The sequence below is a fragment of the Chamaea fasciata genome, unplaced genomic scaffold (genome assembly GCF_029207755.1).
Source record: "Chamaea fasciata isolate MVZ Bird 193981 ecotype frontalis unplaced genomic scaffold, bChaFas1.0.hap1 SCAF_4, whole genome shotgun sequence".
In the NCBI taxonomy this organism is placed as follows: Eukaryota; Metazoa; Chordata; class Aves; order Passeriformes; family Sylviidae; genus Chamaea; species Chamaea fasciata.
Window position 1 is genome coordinate 6,465,324 of NW_027094089.1, and position 20,715 is coordinate 6,486,038.

The 20,715-nt window shown below is 40.0% G+C and overlaps 1 protein-coding gene and 1 non-coding gene across 5 annotated transcripts; both read left to right on the forward strand.

The window, feature by feature from the left end:
* The first annotated feature begins 101 nt into the window (after nucleotides 1-101).
* On the forward strand, nucleotides 102-20,473 carry HAUS6 (HAUS augmin like complex subunit 6). Of its 4 annotated transcripts, none has more exons than XM_066180804.1 (18): nucleotides 102-277; nucleotides 1,339-1,434; nucleotides 2,169-2,241; nucleotides 3,206-3,338; nucleotides 3,903-4,050; nucleotides 7,233-7,298; nucleotides 7,418-7,469; nucleotides 7,669-7,842; nucleotides 8,443-8,624; nucleotides 9,257-9,386; nucleotides 9,956-10,031; nucleotides 11,792-11,882; nucleotides 12,596-12,643; nucleotides 13,191-13,269; nucleotides 13,930-14,106; nucleotides 14,960-15,095; nucleotides 15,437-16,390; nucleotides 19,703-20,473. In XM_066180804.1, exons 1-17 carry the CDS (start codon nucleotides 117-119, stop codon nucleotides 16,357-16,359), a joined length of 2,745 nt encoding a protein of 914 aa, XP_066036901.1. In that variant the 5' UTR covers nucleotides 102-116; the 3' UTR covers nucleotides 16,360-16,390; nucleotides 19,703-20,473. The 4 variants fall into 4 exon arrangements, with proteins under 4 accessions (XP_066036901.1, XP_066036902.1, XP_066036904.1 ...); XM_066180807.1 differs by lacking the exon at nucleotides 102-277 and adding an exon at nucleotides 474-507; XM_066180806.1 differs by lacking the exon at nucleotides 102-277 and adding an exon at nucleotides 563-712.
* On the forward strand, nucleotides 12,985-13,115 carry LOC136289078 (small Cajal body-specific RNA 8). Its single transcript, XR_010720703.1, has one exon. It is a non-coding gene; the product is annotated as a small Cajal body-specific RNA 8 (non-coding RNA).
* Nucleotides 20,474-20,715: the final 242 nt, after the last annotated feature.

Here is a 20,715-nt window from a genome sequence, read left to right on the forward strand (position 1 = left end):
GCAGCGCGCCGTGCTCGCCTCGTCTTCGGGCGCTGAGGGAGGACGGGAGGTCTCGCGAGGGTGGGGGCGTGGTGTGGGAGGGCCCGCGCGCGGGAGCTTTTGGCGGGCTCGGGAAGATGGCACGCTCTGAGGGGCAGGAGGGGCTCGCTGGCTGCTCGCTCGCCTGGCCTGTGCCGAGAGCTGCCATGGACACCGAGTGGGAGAGCGATCACCTCTGGCTCTGTTTGCTGGCCTTGGGCTTCCAGCCGGAGCGCTACCATGACATAGGATTGGGGAGGTTAGTGCTAGGGAGATCCGGCGGAGGGCGGAGGCAGGGGGTCCGACTCGGGAGCGCGAGGCGGGAGCGTCTCGCCATGGCCGCCTAGGGGCCTGATGCCCCTGGCGACACAGAGTGCCCGGGAAATGCCCGCAGTGCCGCTGCAGTTCATATCAGCTCAGGCTTTCTGAAGAAATCAAGCCCAGGAATGGTGAGAACTCTTGCTTACCCGCACAGTCGCGGAAGACGAGGTGAGGGGCTTCCTGGCGCGTTTTGAAAACTTGCCTTGAAAGATAACGCTCTTGCTGGAATTGTTTCGTAGCATCGTAGATTGTTAGAGGCCTAAAATGGACCTTTAAACATCACACAGATCTCACCTCCGCCCCACCGCCGTAGGCCGTCTCACTGGACCAGGCTGCTCAAGGCCTTACCCAGACTGGCCTTAAACACTGCTAGGTACGGGGCATCTGCAACCTCCCTGGGCAACCTGTTCCAGTGCCTCACTACTGTTATAATAAAGATTTTTTCCCAATTATCTAACCTAATTTTTCCCTCTTTCAACATGTATCCATTACTTCTTGTTCTGTCACTGCAATTCCTGACGAAGAGTCCCTCTCCAGCTTCCCTGTAGGCCCCCTTAAGATACTGTAAAAGTTGCTGTAAGGTCTTCATGCAACCTTCTCCAGGCTGAACAGCCCCAGCTCTCTCAGTCTTTGTAGGAAGTGCTCCAGTCTGCCTTTATACTTCGTGCCCCTTCTGTGGGCTCGCTCCAACAGTTCCATGTCCTTGTTACGTTGGGGGCACTAGAACTGATTGCAGCATTCCAGGTGGGGGTCTTACAAGAGAGAACTGAGCGGCAGAATCGCCGCCTTTGATCTGCTGGCCACACTGTTTTAGCTGCAGCCCTGGATTTCACCCTTGTTAAATAGGATCAAAGGTGTATACTTTTGCATAGGAAATAAAGCGTTCGATTAATTACTCTGTAATATAACACTGTTCTGTAGTCTTGAACAGCCAGGAAAAATGTTCTGTTAATTTGTCACTGTAACTGCTTCTGATGTGGCTGTTTATTTGTGTATTAGGGATATGTTTGCTCAACCAAACAGCGGTGCATTTTCTCTCACTGCCTGCTTCTTGTTTGGGAAGCTGGATAAGCACCGTGCAAGAGAAACTTTCACGTAAGTGTTTGATTCTGAGGTTACTGCTGTGCCCTTAATTAAGAATATATTTTATGTAGTTGCTGGAGGGGAAGAAGATTTCTTGGGGAAAACTTTGGAAGAAGAGCATGTAGTCAGAGAATTTGTTTCCTTTTGATCACAACTCAGTCAATCAATTTTGATCAGTCCGAAACCCTGCCTTAATTAGTTGTTTCTGTTACTATCTGTTACTTGGCAACTTTGATATAAATTTTAATAGCTGATAAGTAGTCTACCTGTCCATTCTTTTAGACCAAACAGATAATAACATTTGCCATTTGTGAATTGTTGCCAGGATCTTCAACATGGCAAGAACCCTGTGCTTTTTAATGGTTTCTTTAGTATAGAAGAGTTGTTTCAGCTTATGTATTTGAAGACATGGCAGGAGGAAGACCAGTGATATGAAAATAGTCAGGGTTCTCCCCTCTTTTTTTTTTCTTCTTCCCTTGTCACAAGTTAGAAAGAGCTGCAGACAAATCTCTCTCTGAAATAATCTGTAATTAACTTATGGAAAGAAAACATTGTCATTTAACAAACTTTCATCTATTCTTGGTCTAGGGTATATGCCCCTCATTTTCTGGCTTAGCATCAATAAGAAATCTGTGTCTTACTCTTGTTTTAACAATGGTTAATTAGCTGTCTGAATATCTGAATGTGTTTTGACATGTTTTTTTCTTTTTTTTTTCCCTACTACCTCATCCTTTTTAAATGAAAAGGCAATATGAATATAGAATGTTACCAGATCCTGGATTTAGGAAGCACTGCTCTCTGTGGCTAAGAGAAATTTCAGTGAGTATTTTGAAAAGTGGAAGTTGATGCTCAGTTGGTTTCTGTGACCTTACTCTTTTTTTTTTGAGGGAACAGTTTTATATCAGTTTTAAATAAGGATTTTTTAAATTAAAAAATTCAACTTTGCCTTATATATTCTTTCATATAGTTTATCTTGGACTTCTTTGAAGAAAAGATGTTGGCATTGGGGAATTTAGAAGACAGAGACCTAGTTGGGTCCTAAAAGTGCTGTGGCTTGCTTTTGGGTAACAGTATTTGATTAAATGGAAGTCTAGACAGTCCCTTAGCCCTGGGTGAGAATAACTTCCTTTGGCTTGAGGGTGTGTTTATTTAAGTTGCCTGGGAAGTGTTTCTTATTGTGAAAACTGATTCACATGCATGAAAAACTTAATTAATAGTGTTTTCTTGTATATCGGGAAAGGGGCTAAAATGTGAGGCAATGTTTCTAAAGACAAAGCAAAACTGACTGCATCAGGTATCGTTGGTTATTATGTTGCTCTCTTATACTGCCTTTGTTTTAATGATTGTTCTAAAAATCTTGTCTTTATGTTCTTCAACACGTCTGTATTTTAGTAATAGTGGATGAGGTGAAAACCACTGATGCAATATTTTTAAATATGATCAAAGTACACTGATTCATTACTTCAGTAGAAAATACAAAAGAAAACTTGAATGTGTTTTCAGAGATTACCAGTTAGGAATGAGGAGTGCACCAGTTTTTAACATTAATCCAACACTGATGTCTGTCTTTGGATTGAAACTGTCTTGTGTACAGAACTAGCTGGGTGTTGGGAACATTGAAAAAAGCTTTATTCTCTTCTGCTGACTACAGCAGGTGTCAACTGTGGTGGCAAAGTCATTTAGCTTTGCATGACGCTTGCTAGTGGGTAATCTGCAGGATTTTGGTATGCAGACAAGTCTTTGATAGCTGTTGTTTTTGCTTTTAATTATTGTACTTCTCTAGAAGGAAGAGGAAACAGGTCTTCCACAAATTACACCTTCCACGCTGATTTGTCCTGGTGGTGCTAAATTTGTTCAAATGTTCTACCATTTTGCAAGATATGTAATGATTGAAGACCTGAAAAAGCTCTCTGTAGGTAAGCTGTATGGGACAATAAAAAAGCTTCATTGGTAATGTTTGTAAATCTGTCAAGTCTTTAATATATGATGGGAGCTTTAAGTAGTTCTTAGTTGGCTTCTCAGGTCAGAGTCTTTCACAGGATTCTGTGCCTTTGCACAGCGCTACTGCTGATAGAACAAGGCAGATGGTTTTGCTCTCTATTGCTTTATGGGTCTTGTTCCAAGGTTTACCTGTGCAACGCTCGGCACCATTACCTGCACAAGTAGTGGTTTGGTCCAAAATTATTGGACGGCTACACTATTTTCTTTCTCGGAACTTGAGGAATTCTGAAGGATCAGATTTGTCTGTTTCAGGCATATTGTACTGTAATGTAAACAATATAGAAGGGGAGTTAGAGTGAGGGAATGAAGATGTATACAACAGAAGAAAAGGCAAAAGAGGCAGTACAGTGCATGCTGTATTTCAGTCCAGGTAAAAATGAGCATCTTGATTTGTGATTCGCAGTTTGATTTAGGTAGATTAGGAAGCTGTCCATTTTTTAAAAGCAAATAATATAATCCAAACGCTGACTTCTATTTAGGCACTGATATACCTTTTGCTGAAGCTGTAATGTGGGCACCTGAGGATATGTACATAGCAAAAGCAAGACACAGAGTTGCATACAATAAACTGCTGCAAATTCTTCAAAGGGAAGATTTTGTTATTCAAGAATATAACAAAAAAGCAGAGTAAGTAATACATTAAAAGTAAGTGAATCTTTTCATAAAAGCTGAGTTATGTGTATGTGTTTTTAAAAGGATTTGAAAAGTCTATTTATGCTTTACACCACAGAACTCATTCTGTTGAACTTTTCCCTTATTTTCCCCTTTTATCTTCTTTCACCAACAGTTCTACTGCTTGTAGGTCTTTTGTGAAGCATAATAGTCTAATGAAATGAATCATTTAGGGGATGCTGTATGTTACTTGGGCATTAAAATGGTCAGGGAATTCTACATGTAAAGCAGTGTGATTTCTTTTGAAGGGTCATATCCTAAAATATGATATTCTCAGGATGAAACACTTGGTTTTGTTTAGTGACTGTGAGACACATTTTATTTACTTAAACCTGAATTATTTCACCAAATGTATGCTATTCTTAGCTGTTGTTTATGGCAAACACTCCCGGCTTGAGAAGTGTCAAGGCCTCAAACTTTCTCTGCAAGCATAGAGTTATTTATCACTGGAATTTACAGAATTTTGTACGATAGTTTACATGACTGGAGCACTGTCATGGACAGTTGTGAGTTGTTTATTAAATGGCAGAAAAGGGTGAGGAGTTGCACTGTAGGTTAAAGAGCAGTGTCAGTGTGTGTAGTATAGCTCCATACAAGAGGACTGGTCTGTTTCATACCTTTGGGTGAGGGTTTAGCATCCAGGGAGACCTCATGGTGGGTTTCTGCTGGCCTTGATTCTCACAGAGGGCTTCAGCTCACCCTGGTATTTGCTGGGAAGGTAGTTCAGTGGTGCATTAACAGTGTAGGAAATGGGAGTACCTAGAGGATGACGTAATGCAATCACTGAGTCTGCTGAGTAGGCTCGGTACTCTTTTGAACTCACTGCATGTAAATGAAAGAAACAACTTCTTTGGAGATGTTACACGGCTCATATGGTCACTGCAGCCAAGACTGTAGAACTTTAAATCCAAAGGAATGTGAGGAAGATGAGGAAAACTGATGACACTGGCCTTTTGAGTGTCTTTCCTCTGGCCTAGGCAACTGTAGGAGGTATCTTGTGGAAAGCAGGAAAGCTCATGAGTGATAGGATACTTTAAGAGAATCCTTGCTGAAACTCATGTGTGATCCATCTCCTTAAGTGAAAAAAGAAAAGGTGCAACACATAACCAGCCTAATTAGGACAGTGTAGCAACATATGGAATGTAGAAAAGGGAACTGACACCATAACACAAACACAGAAATATTTCTCAGGTGTGCAGTGATGTAGCTAGGAAGGCCAAAGTTCAGCTAAAGCTCCAAGAGCCTGATAAGAGCTTGAAGAAAGAATCCTGTAGTACCTGTAGTATATTATTAGGAAGTGGAAGTACATGGGGGATTTAGATCTGCTTCTGAACAAAATGGTAAGTTGCGAGTCTTACAGGTTGGAATACCCAATATGTACCATGCCTCAGGCTGCATGGGTAAGATCAGTAGCCCAGTCTCTGTGCTAAGAAGCAATAGCGAAAGAAGCAACAAAACACTGATAGCAGAAGAGGATAAAGCAAAAGTTTCTTTGCTTTCGTCCAAGAGTACAGGGATACTTACCTGATGTTGTTTTAGAACAAATCTGATGTATTTGGAAAGACAGAAGGCTAGGTAAAGGGGTAATCCCAAAGGGTGATAGTGTCTCAAAATCATAACTGGTCTATGAGTGGAATTCCTATTAGGCTGATGCTGTGTCTTGAGGAATGTGGATGACAGGCTTGAATACAAACCCACCAAACTTGCAGATGGTGCCAAACTGTGAGGAAGAAAGATACACTGCAATGGAGAAGCATTTCACAGAAAGACCGTGCTGGGTCTGGAGACTTGCACAACAAACATTGTGTGGGGTTTAACAAGGACCAGTGTGAGGTCCTGCACCTGAGAGAGAGAATAGCCCCCAACAGCAGCACAGGTTTGTGGGTAATTAGCTGGGGAGTAGCTCTGCTAAGAATCAGAAATGAAAGTATGGGGCCAGAAGCTCAGCATGAGTCAGCAGTGTCCTTGTAATCAGGACCAGCAGCCTACCGTGTTGTATGGTCAGCAGATGGTGGGCAATTGTATTTTGCATCACTCATTTTTCTTCAGTTTTACTCTTCTCTTTTTCTTCTTTACATCTATGTTACAGTGTTTTTATTTCAGTTACGAAACTGTTCTTATCTCAGCCCATAAATTTCACCATTTTTCAGATTCTTCCTGTTCTACTGGGGCTGGGGAGGTGGGAATTGAGTGAGTTGTGTGGTAATTAGTTGCTGGCTGGGGCTGGCAATTCTAATGCCATGTGGAATACTGAGTTCAGTTTTGATCAGCCCACTTACATTAGAAAGATGGGAGATACTAGCAGAGGACTGCAGTGGATTAGAGTTGCAGAGTGTGAAATGTATGAGTAAAAGCTGTAGAAATTTGGTTTGTTGAGCCTGAAAAAGGCAATGCTAGGGGTTTAATCAGAGTTTCAGTATCTAAAAAGTAGTTGTAGAGAATATGGTTTTCAAAAGGATATGTTCTGACAGGACAAGGCAACGGGCCCAAGATGTTTGGGGGAGAACAATTAAAGTGAAAAAGGTTGCCCTCAAAAATGGAATCTCAGTTCCTGGAAGTATTCAAGACTATGAGTAGCATAATTAAAGATTCTGCTTTCAATGGAAGGCTCAAAAATACAATTTCCAGAGGTCAAAGTTTCCTAAACTCTGATTTCTGTAATTCTGTGCCTCTTGTGACCTTGTTTGGAAATACTGCTGCTTACCGTGTGATACCCTTCAAAAATGTAATTCTTTATAGTGGTTTTTTTCATTCTTGACAATGCACCAGAATTCTGAAGATCCTTTTGAATGCAGCATGATTCAGGCACCCGGTGTTTTTGAAAATCAGACTACTGCATTTTTACATGCTTAAAATGTCGATAAAAGCACTTTGACAAAAGAGCTTCTGTGGTCCAGCTGCTTGTACTCCAGTATTCTGTTCTCTGGTCTTTTGAAAGTGAGGGGTTTGGGTACTGTAGCATTGCTGAATATATTTGTAGTTTGTGTAGTTAATAGATACTTACAGTAACTTAGTTATTCCTGCTGGGTATAAGAAACAACTGCCTCAGTATGTAGATTTGGAAAGAATGGATATGATTGTTTAATGACTGTAAGCAATTCTGATAAGCCTGTACTAGCTATTTAATTTTTTCCTAGGGTTTTAATTAGAGAAATAAAACTGACAGAGTCTGAATATGCAGTTGTGCAGGAGCAGTCTTGCAGGTAAGTGTTTTTCCTTGTAACTAAGGATGTATGAAATAGATTAGATGCTTAGTTTTATGAAGTATGAACTATAATTTCACTGTAGTCCACTTGAACTTTTGTTTTGCATGTGCATATAGGATGAAACAAAATGATCAAAACAAAAATAACACAACTGAGAGAATTCAGAAGGTAAGAATTTTGTTCCTGCTGTGACAGTGTGTTGAATTCTAATGTTTCTGCAACACCTATTGTCAGATACTGTTATTTGCACTTGCCTACCTGTAATTTTGATAGCACTTTCCTCTGCCTTCCTGCTCTTTTGATATTCTCTCATTATAGGTATTACAGCAAACATTTTAACCCAGTGTTTTTGTCCTTTCCTATTAAGGTCCGCAGTATGTGGACACTTATAGTGGAAATGCTTACATCTCTGAGAAAGGAAAAGGAAGTTGTGGATTCTGTACTTGAAGACTATGTTAACCCACGTATTCTAGATGGAACTGATGTTGTTTTGAGTGTTCCAGGGTTGTTGACTTACAGAGTTGAATGTAACGTACATGGAGTAAGTGACCTTTATCCTTGCTAAATTGCTAAACTGCTTTCATTTAGTCCCCAGGGATGCAATTAAATACCTTGAAAAATTAAACAAGTACTTCATGGATTATTAGAGATGATTGTGGAAGGATGCATGAAATACATATAATTCATATGCAAAGATTTCTTCATATTACAATGCTGTTTTGTATTTGTTATGTTTAACCCATTAACTTTTTCAGTTCAGTAAATACATTGATAAGTCTGCCTGATTAGTACTTGACTTTTTTGTTGTCTAGACATTGAAATTATGTTGACTGGTTTAACTGGTGCTTCAACTAATTGGCTTTTGTTTCCATTCTGTAGTATATGGTGTTTTTCAGTTATGGCATCAGTTTTGTTTGTGCCATATCTTTTGGGGCAGTGGTCAAACAGAATACTTCATTGGTTGAAGTTTTCTTGGCTTGTATTGCTTTAACCTAGAATATATTTTTTGAAGAATGAAACTATCAGGACCTGAATCTAAGTATAATGTATACAGTGTCTTGGTTCGGACTACAGAAGACATAACTTTCTGATATTGGTACCGTCAACTAATTTTTTTTTTAATTACTTGTTCTACTTCAAGTTGTGTACAGCAAATTTATATCAAGATGGAAAACTGAATTTCCTAACAGTTATTCAATTGTTAAATGAAGCCCTGATGACATTGAGAGATGAACATTATCTGTGTGAATTAAAAGAACTTCACAGAATTGAGGATGTGGTTACCTCCTGCAAGAATGCACTACAGGTGTTGAATGCAAAAAGGTAATTGTTGGGAAATTTTCTCTAATTGCTTCTTCTTAAATGGTAGGATTATGTCTACTGGAGTCTTTTCTAGAAAAATGTTATGGCAAAAACATGTTGGTTCAGTCTTTTTCTTGTACCTCTGGGAAAAGTAGTGTTTGTTTTAATTATTTATATCACTTTTTACTGAGATTCTTCTCTAGTTAACTTCAGCTTTTTGCGTTTGATTCATTAATACTTTAGCCTTTGTTCCTGGGGACCTCATTTGCTTGCTGATCTGATTTTTGTTTGGGTGGGTTTTTTTGGGGTTTGTGGTTTTTTTTTTGGTTTTTTTTTTTTTTGTCTTGTTGAATTAATAAGTGCTGAGATTTTTAAAACTTTTGTCTAAAACTGGCCTAGGGAAATTTAAAGTTAATTGTGTAGATGTTTTAGTGTAGTTTTTCCAATTCTGCTGTAAGAAATATGAAGATCACTGAGCAGCAGCCTTTTTGGTTATGAATTTCAGTTCTTAGCGTATGCACAAATGCATGAATAAATTGATACATATCAGAGGTTTGTCAGGATAAGGGAGAAAACGTAATACTTTCCCCCTTTATGTGAAATTGTTATCTCTACTGACAGGTGTACACATTTTCCATGTTTATATGTTATAGTCTAAGAAGAAAGCAACAGCATTGTGAGCTGAAGTGTCAGTCTATTTTTCGAAAACAGAAAATCTGGGAATCGAAGTGGAAAACATTTCTTGGCCAGGGTCCTTTTAATTTAATCTTTAAAGATGATCTAGTAAGTAGTGTTCTTTTTATCTGATTCTGGGAAAGAGAAAAGGGTGAAGTGAGAGGGGATATAGGTCTAAACTAGTGTTTAAACTGTTGCAACACTTCAGTTTTAGATGTAAGGGTAGGGGACTCACATAGTGCAATTTATCTGACTCTGCTTTAAGAAGTACTGTTCCTTAAAGAGAATACATTTGACTTTACAATGCCTGATGTATTCAGTGGAGATGGTAGATTGGCCGAAATGGTAGACTGGCATGAGTGATTATGTTTTTGTTTTGTTTTTGTCTGTCCCCCTGTGGAAGCTGAGCATTTATATGTTCAGTATGAATATTTGCTGATTTCTGTTTTCCCCTTTTAAAGCAATGTACTTGATGAACAAACAATTCCCATTTAGATGCTCACACTGACAGAAGGTTATGCTCTTGTGTAGCTACCCAGCAGAGAGGGGGGATGCTTCATGTTGAGTCTAACAGTTGATCTGCAGAAAAGCTGTTTTAAATAACTGTCTGTTAATTGCTGCTGATCAACGGGGTTTTTTCTGCCTGCTTGTGTAATTTTTCCTTTTGCTTTTCAAAGCAACCAGCTTCATCACTCCAATCTTCTAGTTCTTCAGATGAAGATGAAAACAGTGACTTTTGTCAATCATTTTCAGGTAGGTGAACAGGAGAAGCTTCTTTTCCTTCTCCCCCACTGCCACAATGGTTAAAAGTTACATGGAGTCAAAAAGGCTGCCTGCTTGCATTTGCAGATGGTCTTTGATAGTCTGTGGTAATGGGTTTTGAATGACCCTTTGCCAAAATTGCCTTGCATTTTTCAATTTCGTAGTATTTTGGAGAGTCTCTGAAGCTTGGAAAAACCCAGTGCTGAACTGTTTGATATTTTGTTGTTCTTGCACAAAGGATGTCGAGATAGATGTCCATGTGTAAAGGTTTATTCATGGATTCCTGAGAATACATTCAGTCAAACAGTAAAGGTTACTTTGGGTTGGAGGAGCAATAAACAGAGAAAGAAGATAAAACTTTTCCCATTGACCATCTAGGAAAAGAAATTTAAGTGTCCTCCCAGGTAACTATCTTCCCCTGAAATACTGGGTGCATTCTGAAATACTTTATTCCTTAGTCACTGTGCCATTTGATCAGGACCTCACTTGATCTGTGTTGGTTGCATTCAGTCAGATCAGGCATGGTTGTTGCATGTACTAATCGGCTGATGATCTGATGATATTTTACTGGGTAACCTCATTTTACTTATTGACCAAGTCCTGTCTGTCACTAGTACAGAGTTACAAGTCAAAAGCTATAAAGCAAGAGGGAAGACTGCTTGAACCACGTAATTTACGGTCCCTTTTAGGAAAAATGGCATAGCAAGAGTGTATTGGAATGTCAAGATTCAAAACAATGGTAGGAAGATCCTTTTGTTACCAAGGTGAAAGTACTGCTCCAGCCATCTGAGTGTATGTAGGTATAAGGCTAGAAGCTGCAGAGGAGAGGCACAGAGTTGGATTTGGAACATAGTTTGCCTTAAAAAATTTAAAGATTGAAGCACTGTACAATGATGCTGTGAGCTGTTAGAATGAGAAAGCTTGAGACAAATTGATGTCTGTGACATTCTCTCTGCCCTGTGGTTAAGATGCATTATCGGAGAATACAGCCACTAAGAAAACTTTTGCCTGTTAATATGGTCAACTCCAAAAGCAAAATACTGACCTAACTACTGGAAGTGAGCTTGGATTTTTGATGCGTTGTTGAGTTGAATGTGACAGGAAATGCCATTTGTCCTTGCAGAAGCTGAAATTGGGATTAGTAGAGACCTACTGAGGTTAAACTTTGGTTGTGTATTCAAGATATGCCAGAGTTAGTACATTGTTCTAGAAAGTCCATGATTGAGGTATGTGTACCTCCAATAGCATTCAAAACATTTACTTCTGTAACATTTACTTACGCAAAGCTTTGTCTTGCTTGGACTGACGCAGTAAGAGGGATGAGCATATCCACAGAGATATTTATTGATTAACACAGTTGGGGTAAAGGTGGGTGGAATTGTGCTTCGTGGAATTGAGGTGTACATGGAGAGGAGGGGATAATGATGATGTGGCTGGGATTATACTTTGGAGGAAGGTGGAAAGTCTGATTGAAATGTGCAGGGCAGCAGATAGAATCATGCTTCTTGGATGTGTTCAGGAACAACAGAAAGAGGTGCTGGCTGCTAGTGGCATCTATAGCTACAGGTACTGCCTGAGCAAAAGGACTGATAGTACTATCCTATTTAAGTATTAATTTATTTTTCCAGAAGCATTCATAAAATCCATCCAGTGAGTAGATTACAGAAGTAGTGTGAGTGAGCTGTGTCACATGGGAAGCCTAAGTGAAGAAAATGGAAAGCAATACTAAAACTTTTTGGTTGCTTTTCTAGATAATGATGACTCTTGTCATGAAGAATGCTGTGGGAAAAATGATGAGGCTTTGGAAACCATGATGGATACAACATCAGCACGCTCAAGATGGTATGCTTAATAAGATTTTGATGAAAAAACAGTAGAAAAATTAGAAGTTTACTAATTGGACTTGCATATTTTGCACCTCTTGAGTATTAGTGAAATATTTCAGTAGCCCACTCATTACATCACAACTACTTGATTTAGCAAAATACTCCTAAAGTAACTCCTGCTTTCTCCAGCTCACGACAGATGGATCAACTGGTTGCTGCTGAATAGGAGGAGTAGCAGTCAAATTGCACAGTTTTTTTTCTTGCCTTTTAACAATATTCTAAGATTCAAGAGACAGATGGAGAGAACAGAAACTTCTGTTTCTCAGGCTAAACCTCTACAAGACTTTTTTCATTACTCTTCTTTAGAGTTAGAGTCACGTTGTTCTGTAGATGGAGATTCTCTGAAGCTTGGCAAAAACTCAGTGCTGAACTGTTTGATATTTTGGATTCCTCTTCCTACAGTACCAGCAGAGGGCTAAACACAGAACAATAGTGTCGTAGAAAGCTTTTCCCTTGTGTTATTTGCTTAGTCCAGGAATATTTCATGACCTTCTGAGTAATGCTGTCTTTCATAATACAACTCCTACGGATGCGTGAATGTTGCCTACTAGGAGACAAAGGGAGTTAGCAAAGGAATGCCATCCATTCTTAGACATTAGTAGATCTAGTTGCATGTAAGTCTCAGAGGCTATCAGAGCAGTTAACAGTTTAATCCTGGGTTTCTTTCAGTGACTTCATACAGCATGGCAATTTGTCTGCTTCTGAGGCTACAGACAGGTAACATCAAAAACATTTTAAAGTGTGCTTTTCCTAGCAAGTGATGACTGCAGTTCTGAGAGCTATGCGATTGGCACAAAACTTAACAGAAGTGGTAAGGCTGAAGTTTTTGGTAGCCAGGTGATTGTTAAATATCAGCAAGTTTATATAGGAACAGACCTGTGGATACCAGAAATGGTTCAGACAAAGACTGCATAGGAAAAAAATGTTGTCAAGTCTGCAGAAGACTTTTCAGTTATCTTTTAGAGAAGAATGCAGAAGACTTGTTTACAAGTGTATTGAAAAATCTCTTTATTTTTCTGTGTGCTAATCAGTAGCAGAGTTTATTAATTTGCTGGTTTTGGGAGGCTGATACACAAGTAGGGCTAAAGCTGCTCTAATTGTCACGCTGTTCTCCCTATAGTAAAATTGCTTTCTGATGACCGGGACGAATTGAGGGAAATCGTAACGGACAGATACGGAGCACACAATATATAACAGCCTTCTAAGTTTTGCATTCCAGTTGTTTAATTTGTCTCTAAAATTGTTGGGGTTTTTTTTTGTCTAGTCACTTCCTCTCTCCCCTCTTGAGACCACCAGTGCCATTGTCAGAAGCATCTGAAAATGAAGACCTGATAATTGAAAATGTAACCTTCCATCTCTGAAATTAGTTAAACTTAAGACATGTCCTTTTCATATTGGTTGAAACTTAGGCTTTGTGGGAAAGGGTTTTGGGGGTGATTTTTGGGGGGCTTTGGTTTGTTTTGTGGGGTTTCGGGGTGGTTTTTTGTTGGTTTTTTTGAGCAATATTCTACACATTTGAGATTGGCAAAATTGTAAAAGCTAACTCTCAGTGACTTTGTTAAGCTTTAGGAAAGAACAGTAGGAAGTAGGTGCCCTTGTATCTGACTTCCTATGTAACATACAGTGTGTGACTGACTCCCTGTTTGCTGAAACAGTCTTTTTATATGAGCTGTGGTCAGACATTGTTTCTTTCAGTTTAAGGGTTAAAATATTTTGTAAAAGCAACTTGGATGCGCAGTTGTCCGTCGTACAACTGTTCACTGTACTGCGATCAAGGTAGTTGCAAATGAGTCATCTGTGTTGTACGTAACATCTATCCTAGTCACTACTTAGGTCCTGCTTTGAATACAGTTGTAAAAAGATTTTGTATTTAGTTAGAATTCAAGACTGAAATATTTTTGTTGACTGAGTACTGGGGCCATTGCAGTTCAGAATTTTTACACCAGTTCATGCTATCCTTGCTTGATTAAAAAACTACTAATAATTCCTCTGTATTCCTGTAGACCTTGAGTACCTGTGTGGGAAATAAAACACCTGTGCCTCCAAAAATCTTAAAAAATGGAAAGGAAGAATTCCCCACTTCAGAAATGGAGAATGCAGGTGAAAATGTTACCCAGCCAAAGTCTCCTATGAAAACAGATGACCTTCTTAAGAAAGCCAGAGATGAAATAGCAGAAGAGGTTAGGATGTATTTCTTTTTGTTTGTTTTTAAGTAAGTGATCACTAAGTTCAGAGAACAAATCACTAATTATAAGAAAAAATATCTCTTGTAATTCACATACATCAAAAGTTACCTTTTTCTGCTAGATAGTTAACAGAGTCACAGAACTTTAGAGTGGAATGATAAAGTACACACTGAAAGCATGGAGTTTGTGCTGGTATCATACTTGAAAATCATGATGAAATGAATAGCATGTTCAGTAGAATCATGGTATGATTACACTTCAGTCTGAAGTACACCTGCATATACTCAGAAACAAAAAGAACTTGTTGAATTCTTAAGTTATACAGGTTAAGTATTTAACAGGGGCTTGGTAATTTAAGCAGAAATGTATTTTTTCTTTTAGGTATTTTATTTAATATTTGGCTGAGGAATTCCTTCACAAGAGTTACTGTAAAATGTGCCACATCTTATTTTGGAGAGTAAATAGCATTTTTCACTGAAATTATAGTTATTTTTCATCTGCTAAATTTTTTGGTTTATTTGAATATATCTCTAGTCTTCACGCTTATGCAGTTCTTGGCTAATGTCTTAAATATATTCTATCTGAGCACACTTTCTTATTTGAAAGGTAGATTCATAGGTGATGAGTGAACTGAGAACTGAATCTGATTTCAGTCCCTTATCTTCATTTTGTGTTTGTAGGATACTATGGTCATTGTGAACCTAAGTAGTAAATAGCAGAAAAGTTAGGATATTCCAAATTCTCCAGATGATTTGGAGAATGAGATTTATTTTGAACTATAACTGACAGAAACAAAGAGGTTATAATTTTGCTTTCTCTGAATTTGCTGTTTTCTGACATCCTACAGATGGCAAAGTCAGTGACCTCTGAGTCACCTGCCAGTGGTGAAGAAAAAGGAATGGCATTAGATGATCTCATTAGTGCCCTGTCTTTTAACCCCTTTATATCAAGGAAACAAATACCCCGCACTCCAGAAAATCTGCGTGAGTTTAAAACTGTTTTTGTAATGCTCATCGATTAAAAAAAGTGGTTTGTTCATTGGCATGTCACACAAGAAGAAAAAGATAAATTATTTTGGTTGTGTTGCATGTTTTTCTAATGGCTCACTCTGTAACACAACACAGTAGACCGAATAAGATGTGAATACTGTGAATTCAATTTAAGAGACTTTTTTCTTACGTAGAATCCTCTTTGTGTTGAGAAAACATAAACTATATAAAGCAGCTGTACATTTCCCTCTTAGATTGCTTATGTTACTGAAGGGACAGAATAAAAATAGATTGATTGAAGGTACTAAAATTTTACCTTGGTTTGTTCCTTTTAGTTACTGAAATTAGAAGTTCGTGGAGAAAAGCTATTCAGACTGAGGGCTCATTAGACCTAGAGCTGTCCTCAACTGAAGTGGTGACAGAAGAATCTTCAATGAATGCTACACCCAGTATGCAGGAGCAGGTGGACTCCACCTTTGTGTGCTCTGAACCTGCATCTCCTGTATCTGACAGTGGTCCTCCTGTGTCAGAAAAGAAATCTCAATTAAGTTCTACAGAATCTAGTTTTCAGGAGCAGGAGAGCGTAAGTCATAGATCTGAATCTTCAGATTCAAAAACATCTGGAATTCAAGAAAGTGAGCAAACTGAATCAGAGGAAGTAGATTGTTCTGCTTTGAGTGGAAGTTCTGTAGAAGATCTAAGCCAGACTTTGCAGAATGTAGAGAAGAGCACGAATATTCCAGATATTTGTTTGAAAAGTGGTAGTAGAACAAATACACTACTTTCAGACCACTGTTGCAGTTTTCCGATGGATGAGATGCTATTAAATTCTGTTGGTCATGAAACTACTGACAGGGGGATATTGGATGAGACACTTCCAGAATATGATAGTATAGATCTCAACATATCTGCAAGCTCAGACTCCGTTTTTTATACAGTGGACAGTGAAAATTTAATGGATGGCTCAGAAAATGAGGATATAAAAAAATTGGACATAGATATACAGTTGCTGTCCAACTCACATGAAGTGCTAAAAAGGACTGCATCTAAGAGTGAAGAGGAGCTACATCAAACACATAATGGAGACAAATCTGAAAGTTACAGAGCTGAACTAAGTGCAGAAGAAGGAGAGAAAAATTATGATGTTCATTCTATGGATGAAGGATTTACCAAGATGCCATTGCCAAACTCTCCTAATGAAAGCAAATACTCCCTGTCATCTTTGCTGGTATCCTGTCAACAGATGGATGGTACATGAAGTCCCATTAACTTACTACATAAATTGAAGGGTAAGTGTCTGTCTTCTTTATGCATCAAGATTTTGTCCATTCTTTCACTGGCTATACTGTCATGAATAACCTCTGAGTAGTTGAACTGTGCTATGGAAGTGGAGGGAAACTGTATGCTTACTCCTCATAGAGGATGAGACATTAAAAATAAAGGAAACATGCTTCCTTTAGTTCTAGAGTTCTATCAGCATTGTTCAAGTACAAGAAAAAAATGTTCATCTGACTTTCTGCTGTAATCTGGAGCTTTAAAAAAAAAAAAGCCTTAAGGGGCATTAACTGCAATCTGCAGTTGAATTTTGAATAATCTGAAGTTAGATTTTGAGAATTCACAATGATAGTTTGAAGTTTTGTGTTTACTCTGAACAAATTTGGCTATTTAGAAATGTGTCATAGGTCACTGAAACTGATTTGAGTTTGTTCAGGTGTTGATAGAACTATCCTTCATTCCAGCCTGCCTATCCTCTTAGCCCATCTCCAACAGAAGTGTCAACTGTTTAACCAGTATTGCAGTGTTTAGCTACATGCGAGCTTAAATTATTGAAATGCATTGATAAAAATGAACTAGTAAAGGAGGACTTCCGTGAAAAGAGATGGTATGCAGAGATGTGATGAGGCAGGCCACTGCCCACTTGGAATTGAGTCTGGCAAGGGATGTCAATGATAAGTACATCAGCAGGAAAATGAGGATTAGGGAAAGTGTGGGGACATTCTTGAAGCAGATGGGTGTCTTGGTGATAGGATGTCTTGAAGGTGGCAGTGTGAATACCTCCACTAGTCACTAATTAGTGAATCCCTTCTTTGCCTTTGTCTTTACTGCTGAGGCTGTCCTTCAGGAATCCCAATCCTCAGAGTTAAGAGAGGAAGGCTGAAGAAATTAGTCTTGTCAGCTAGACAGACTGAACACTGATAAATCCATGGATTCCAGCAGAATACTCCCATGGATGCTGAGGGAGCTGGCAGATATGAAGTTGCTAAGCTATCTCCATTATCCTTGAGAAATGGAGAACAGGAGGTGCCTGATGACTGGAGGAAAGCAAATCTTACATCTATCTTCCAAAAGGGCAGCAGGAAACTACTGGCCAGTCAGCCTCACCATCATCCCTGGAAAGGTGGTGGAACAGATCACTCTGAAGATCATCACCATGCATGTACAAGAAATGTAGGTCGTGAGAAATAGTCAGGATGGATTCACCAGGTAGTCAGGATGGCCATTGGGAGTAGGCAGGTGAAAGTCATACTTCACCAATAGCCTTCTAAGATGACATGGCAGGATGGGTTTGCTAGGGGAGAGCAGTGGATGTTGTCTGCTGTTAAAGAAACTTTCCAGTCTGGCCATTCATGAGACTCTCTGGCAGTGACATTCCCAATGTCAGAGACTTTCACTACTGGGAGTGAAGGCCCTGCACAGTGGGTGACTCCAGTGAGCTGGCAGGTGCCCTGCTTGACTCCTTACACAGGCCACACTCACATGCAGGCAGACCAGGCTTCCTTAGAGGTTTGACTCCAGGTTTCCCATAGCAGTGTCTCAGATGTCTCAGTCCATAAAGGCATTTATTCACAGCCCAGTAACACAGAAACCGCTTGAGCTGGTATCTCTGAGCAGGACCCTCTGTAAAGGAATCCCAGATCTTTTGCATCCTCAGTCTCCCTGTGTGCAAGTCTTGCTCTTCCTTCTGAGTCTTCAGCTTCTGTCCCCACTCTCTACGTCAATCCACCTAGATTGTATCACCAGTCTTCCTCTCCTTTGTTACCCAAAATTCCCACCTCCTGATGTGTCTGTCATTGTCCATTTACCTGGCTGCTGTCACCCATATTCATGCCCCATAGTACCCTAATAAAGGCTTGCAGTTCACAGCTTCTTGTCTCAGGCTCCCACCCAGAGCTGAGATTACATCTCAGTTATCAGCTTGGGTACCCACCTATCTGCCTGGATCAGATGGTATCAGCACTACCTTAATTTCAGCAAGGGTTTTGATGTTGTCTCCCCTAACATCCTCATAGGTAAGCTCAGGAAATGTGGGTTAGAGGAATAGACAGTGAAGTGGATCAAGAACTGACTGAATGGCAGAGCTCAGAGGGTCATGATCAGTGCAGCAGAGTCCAGCAGGAGGCCAGTGGTATTCCCAAAGGATCAATACTAAGACAAATTTTATTCTACTTGTTTATCAGTGATCTGGAGGAAGGGATCAAATGCACCCTCAGCAAGTTTGCTGGTAACACTAAACTGGGGGCAGTGGCTGATCCACCTGAAGGCTCTGCTGCCATTCCCTGGGACCTTGATCAGCTGGAGGGTTGGGCAGAGAGAAACCTAATGAGGCTCAACAAGGGCAAGTGCCGGGTCCAGCACCTGAGGAGGAACAGCCCCAAGTGCCAGCACAGGCTGGGGCTGACCTCTTACAGAGCAGCTCTGTGGAAAAGGGCCTGGGACTCCTGGTGGATCACAAGTTGTCCATGAGCTGTCAGTGCCCCTGTGCCAGGAGGACCAATGGAATCCTGGGGTGGATTCGGAAGAATGTGGCCAGCAGGTCAAGGGAGGTGACCCCTCCCCTCTACTCAACCCTAGTGAGGCCACAGCTGGAGTGCTGTGCCCAGTTCTGGGCTCCTCAGCACAAGAGAGACAAGGAGCTGCTGGAGAGGGTCCAGTGGAGAGCCACAAGGATGTTTGCGGGTCTGGAGCTTCTCTCTTATGAAGAGAGACTGCAGGAGCTGGGCCTGTTTGATCTGGAGAAGACTGAGAGGGGATCTCATCAATACATACAAATATCTCAGAGGTGGGTGTCAGGAGGATGGTGCCAGACTCTTTTCAGTGGTGCCCACAGAAGAGACAAGGAGCTATGGCCATAAACTAAAGCACAAGAAATTCCACCATAACTTGAGGCAGAAATTCTTTACACTGAGGGTGGCAGAGCACTGGAACAGCTGCCTAGGGAGCTTGTGGAGTCTTCCTCTCTGGAGACACTCAAAACCCACCTGGACACATTTGTGTGTCACCTGCTTTAGGTGACCCTGCCTTGGTGGTCAGGGTTAGACTGGGTGAAAGGACCTTTCCAATGCTATTTTGTGATTTAACGAAGTACGTGGAATTTAATAGAAACTAGTCTCAAGGAGTAGTGAAATTTATTTTTTGTGCAAGCTTTATGCAATACAGGTTTCATTTAGAACGGTGACTGTTGCTAGCAACTGATTGGAGCACTTACCAAAATTAGAGTACCATTTCATATATACTGTATTAATACATGTGAAACAACATCAGTATTTCTGTCTTAATAGTTGAATATTATAGAGTGCAAACTACTATGTTTTCTCTTTCAGATAAGAACACTTGAATTAGAAGCTGGACAAGAAGGAACCTTCATCAGGACGGAATTTGTAAAGCAGCAGCATAACTATAGCAGTGCATTCATGGTTCACTAGAGTGTGTAGCATCTTCAAGCATTATCTGGATTGGGAAGTTGCACTCCTTTTGGTGGAGACTCCATTCCAGTCTCCTTTAAGAGTGTCAGTTACCTGCTCTGGCACTGCCAATTTCATATCATCCACTGAGTCTTTCTATGTACAGCCCATCATTTTATATACAGAACTATATTTTCTTTTTTTAAGCATATTTTAAACAGCAGATTTTGAGTAAATGGCATAACCCTAGAAAACGGAAAAATGCAATGCCAGAGGAGAAATAGTGAAATCTGTTAATTTGCTCCTAATCCACATCTCATACCCCATCCCAACCCTTGACCCAACAGATTCAAATTACTTGCTGCTCTACATTCCATTGCATTAATTTCTCTTACTGAGACTTCTGGTCCATACTGCCATCAATTCTACTTGTTGATAGAGACTGTTCCCTTATTTCTAAACTTCACTGGAGTGCGTATTTCTTTAGCTGCATTACTGAATAAATGCTTTACACTGAAGTTGTAAAAATCTGTTGCTTGTGGTAGTGTTAATACTACTTGATTTTAACAACTGACATGGCACTTATTACATTGTGGGGATTCCAAGAGGTGAACTTCTTGTTGTAAAAGTACTGACTCCTAGCCTTATGTGTTTAGAGGCATCATTAAATAAAGTTGGTTTTCTGTTTTAGACTGTCTTCCTCCTTCCTTCCAAAACAGTTGCCTTGGGTTTTAGGAAGAAGCTCCACCTGTATTTGACATCTTCCTTATAAAGGAGAATCTGACAGGCTCTATGAAAAGCCGTGTGGGTGGTTGAGGAAGCTGTAATATGTACAATGTGGCTGTGTACATTAGCAGGTAAGATGGAAGTGCTGCTTAGTAGCCAGTTTACATGTTGGTCCAAGAGTGAATCAGGTGTTCTCCAGGTCTGAC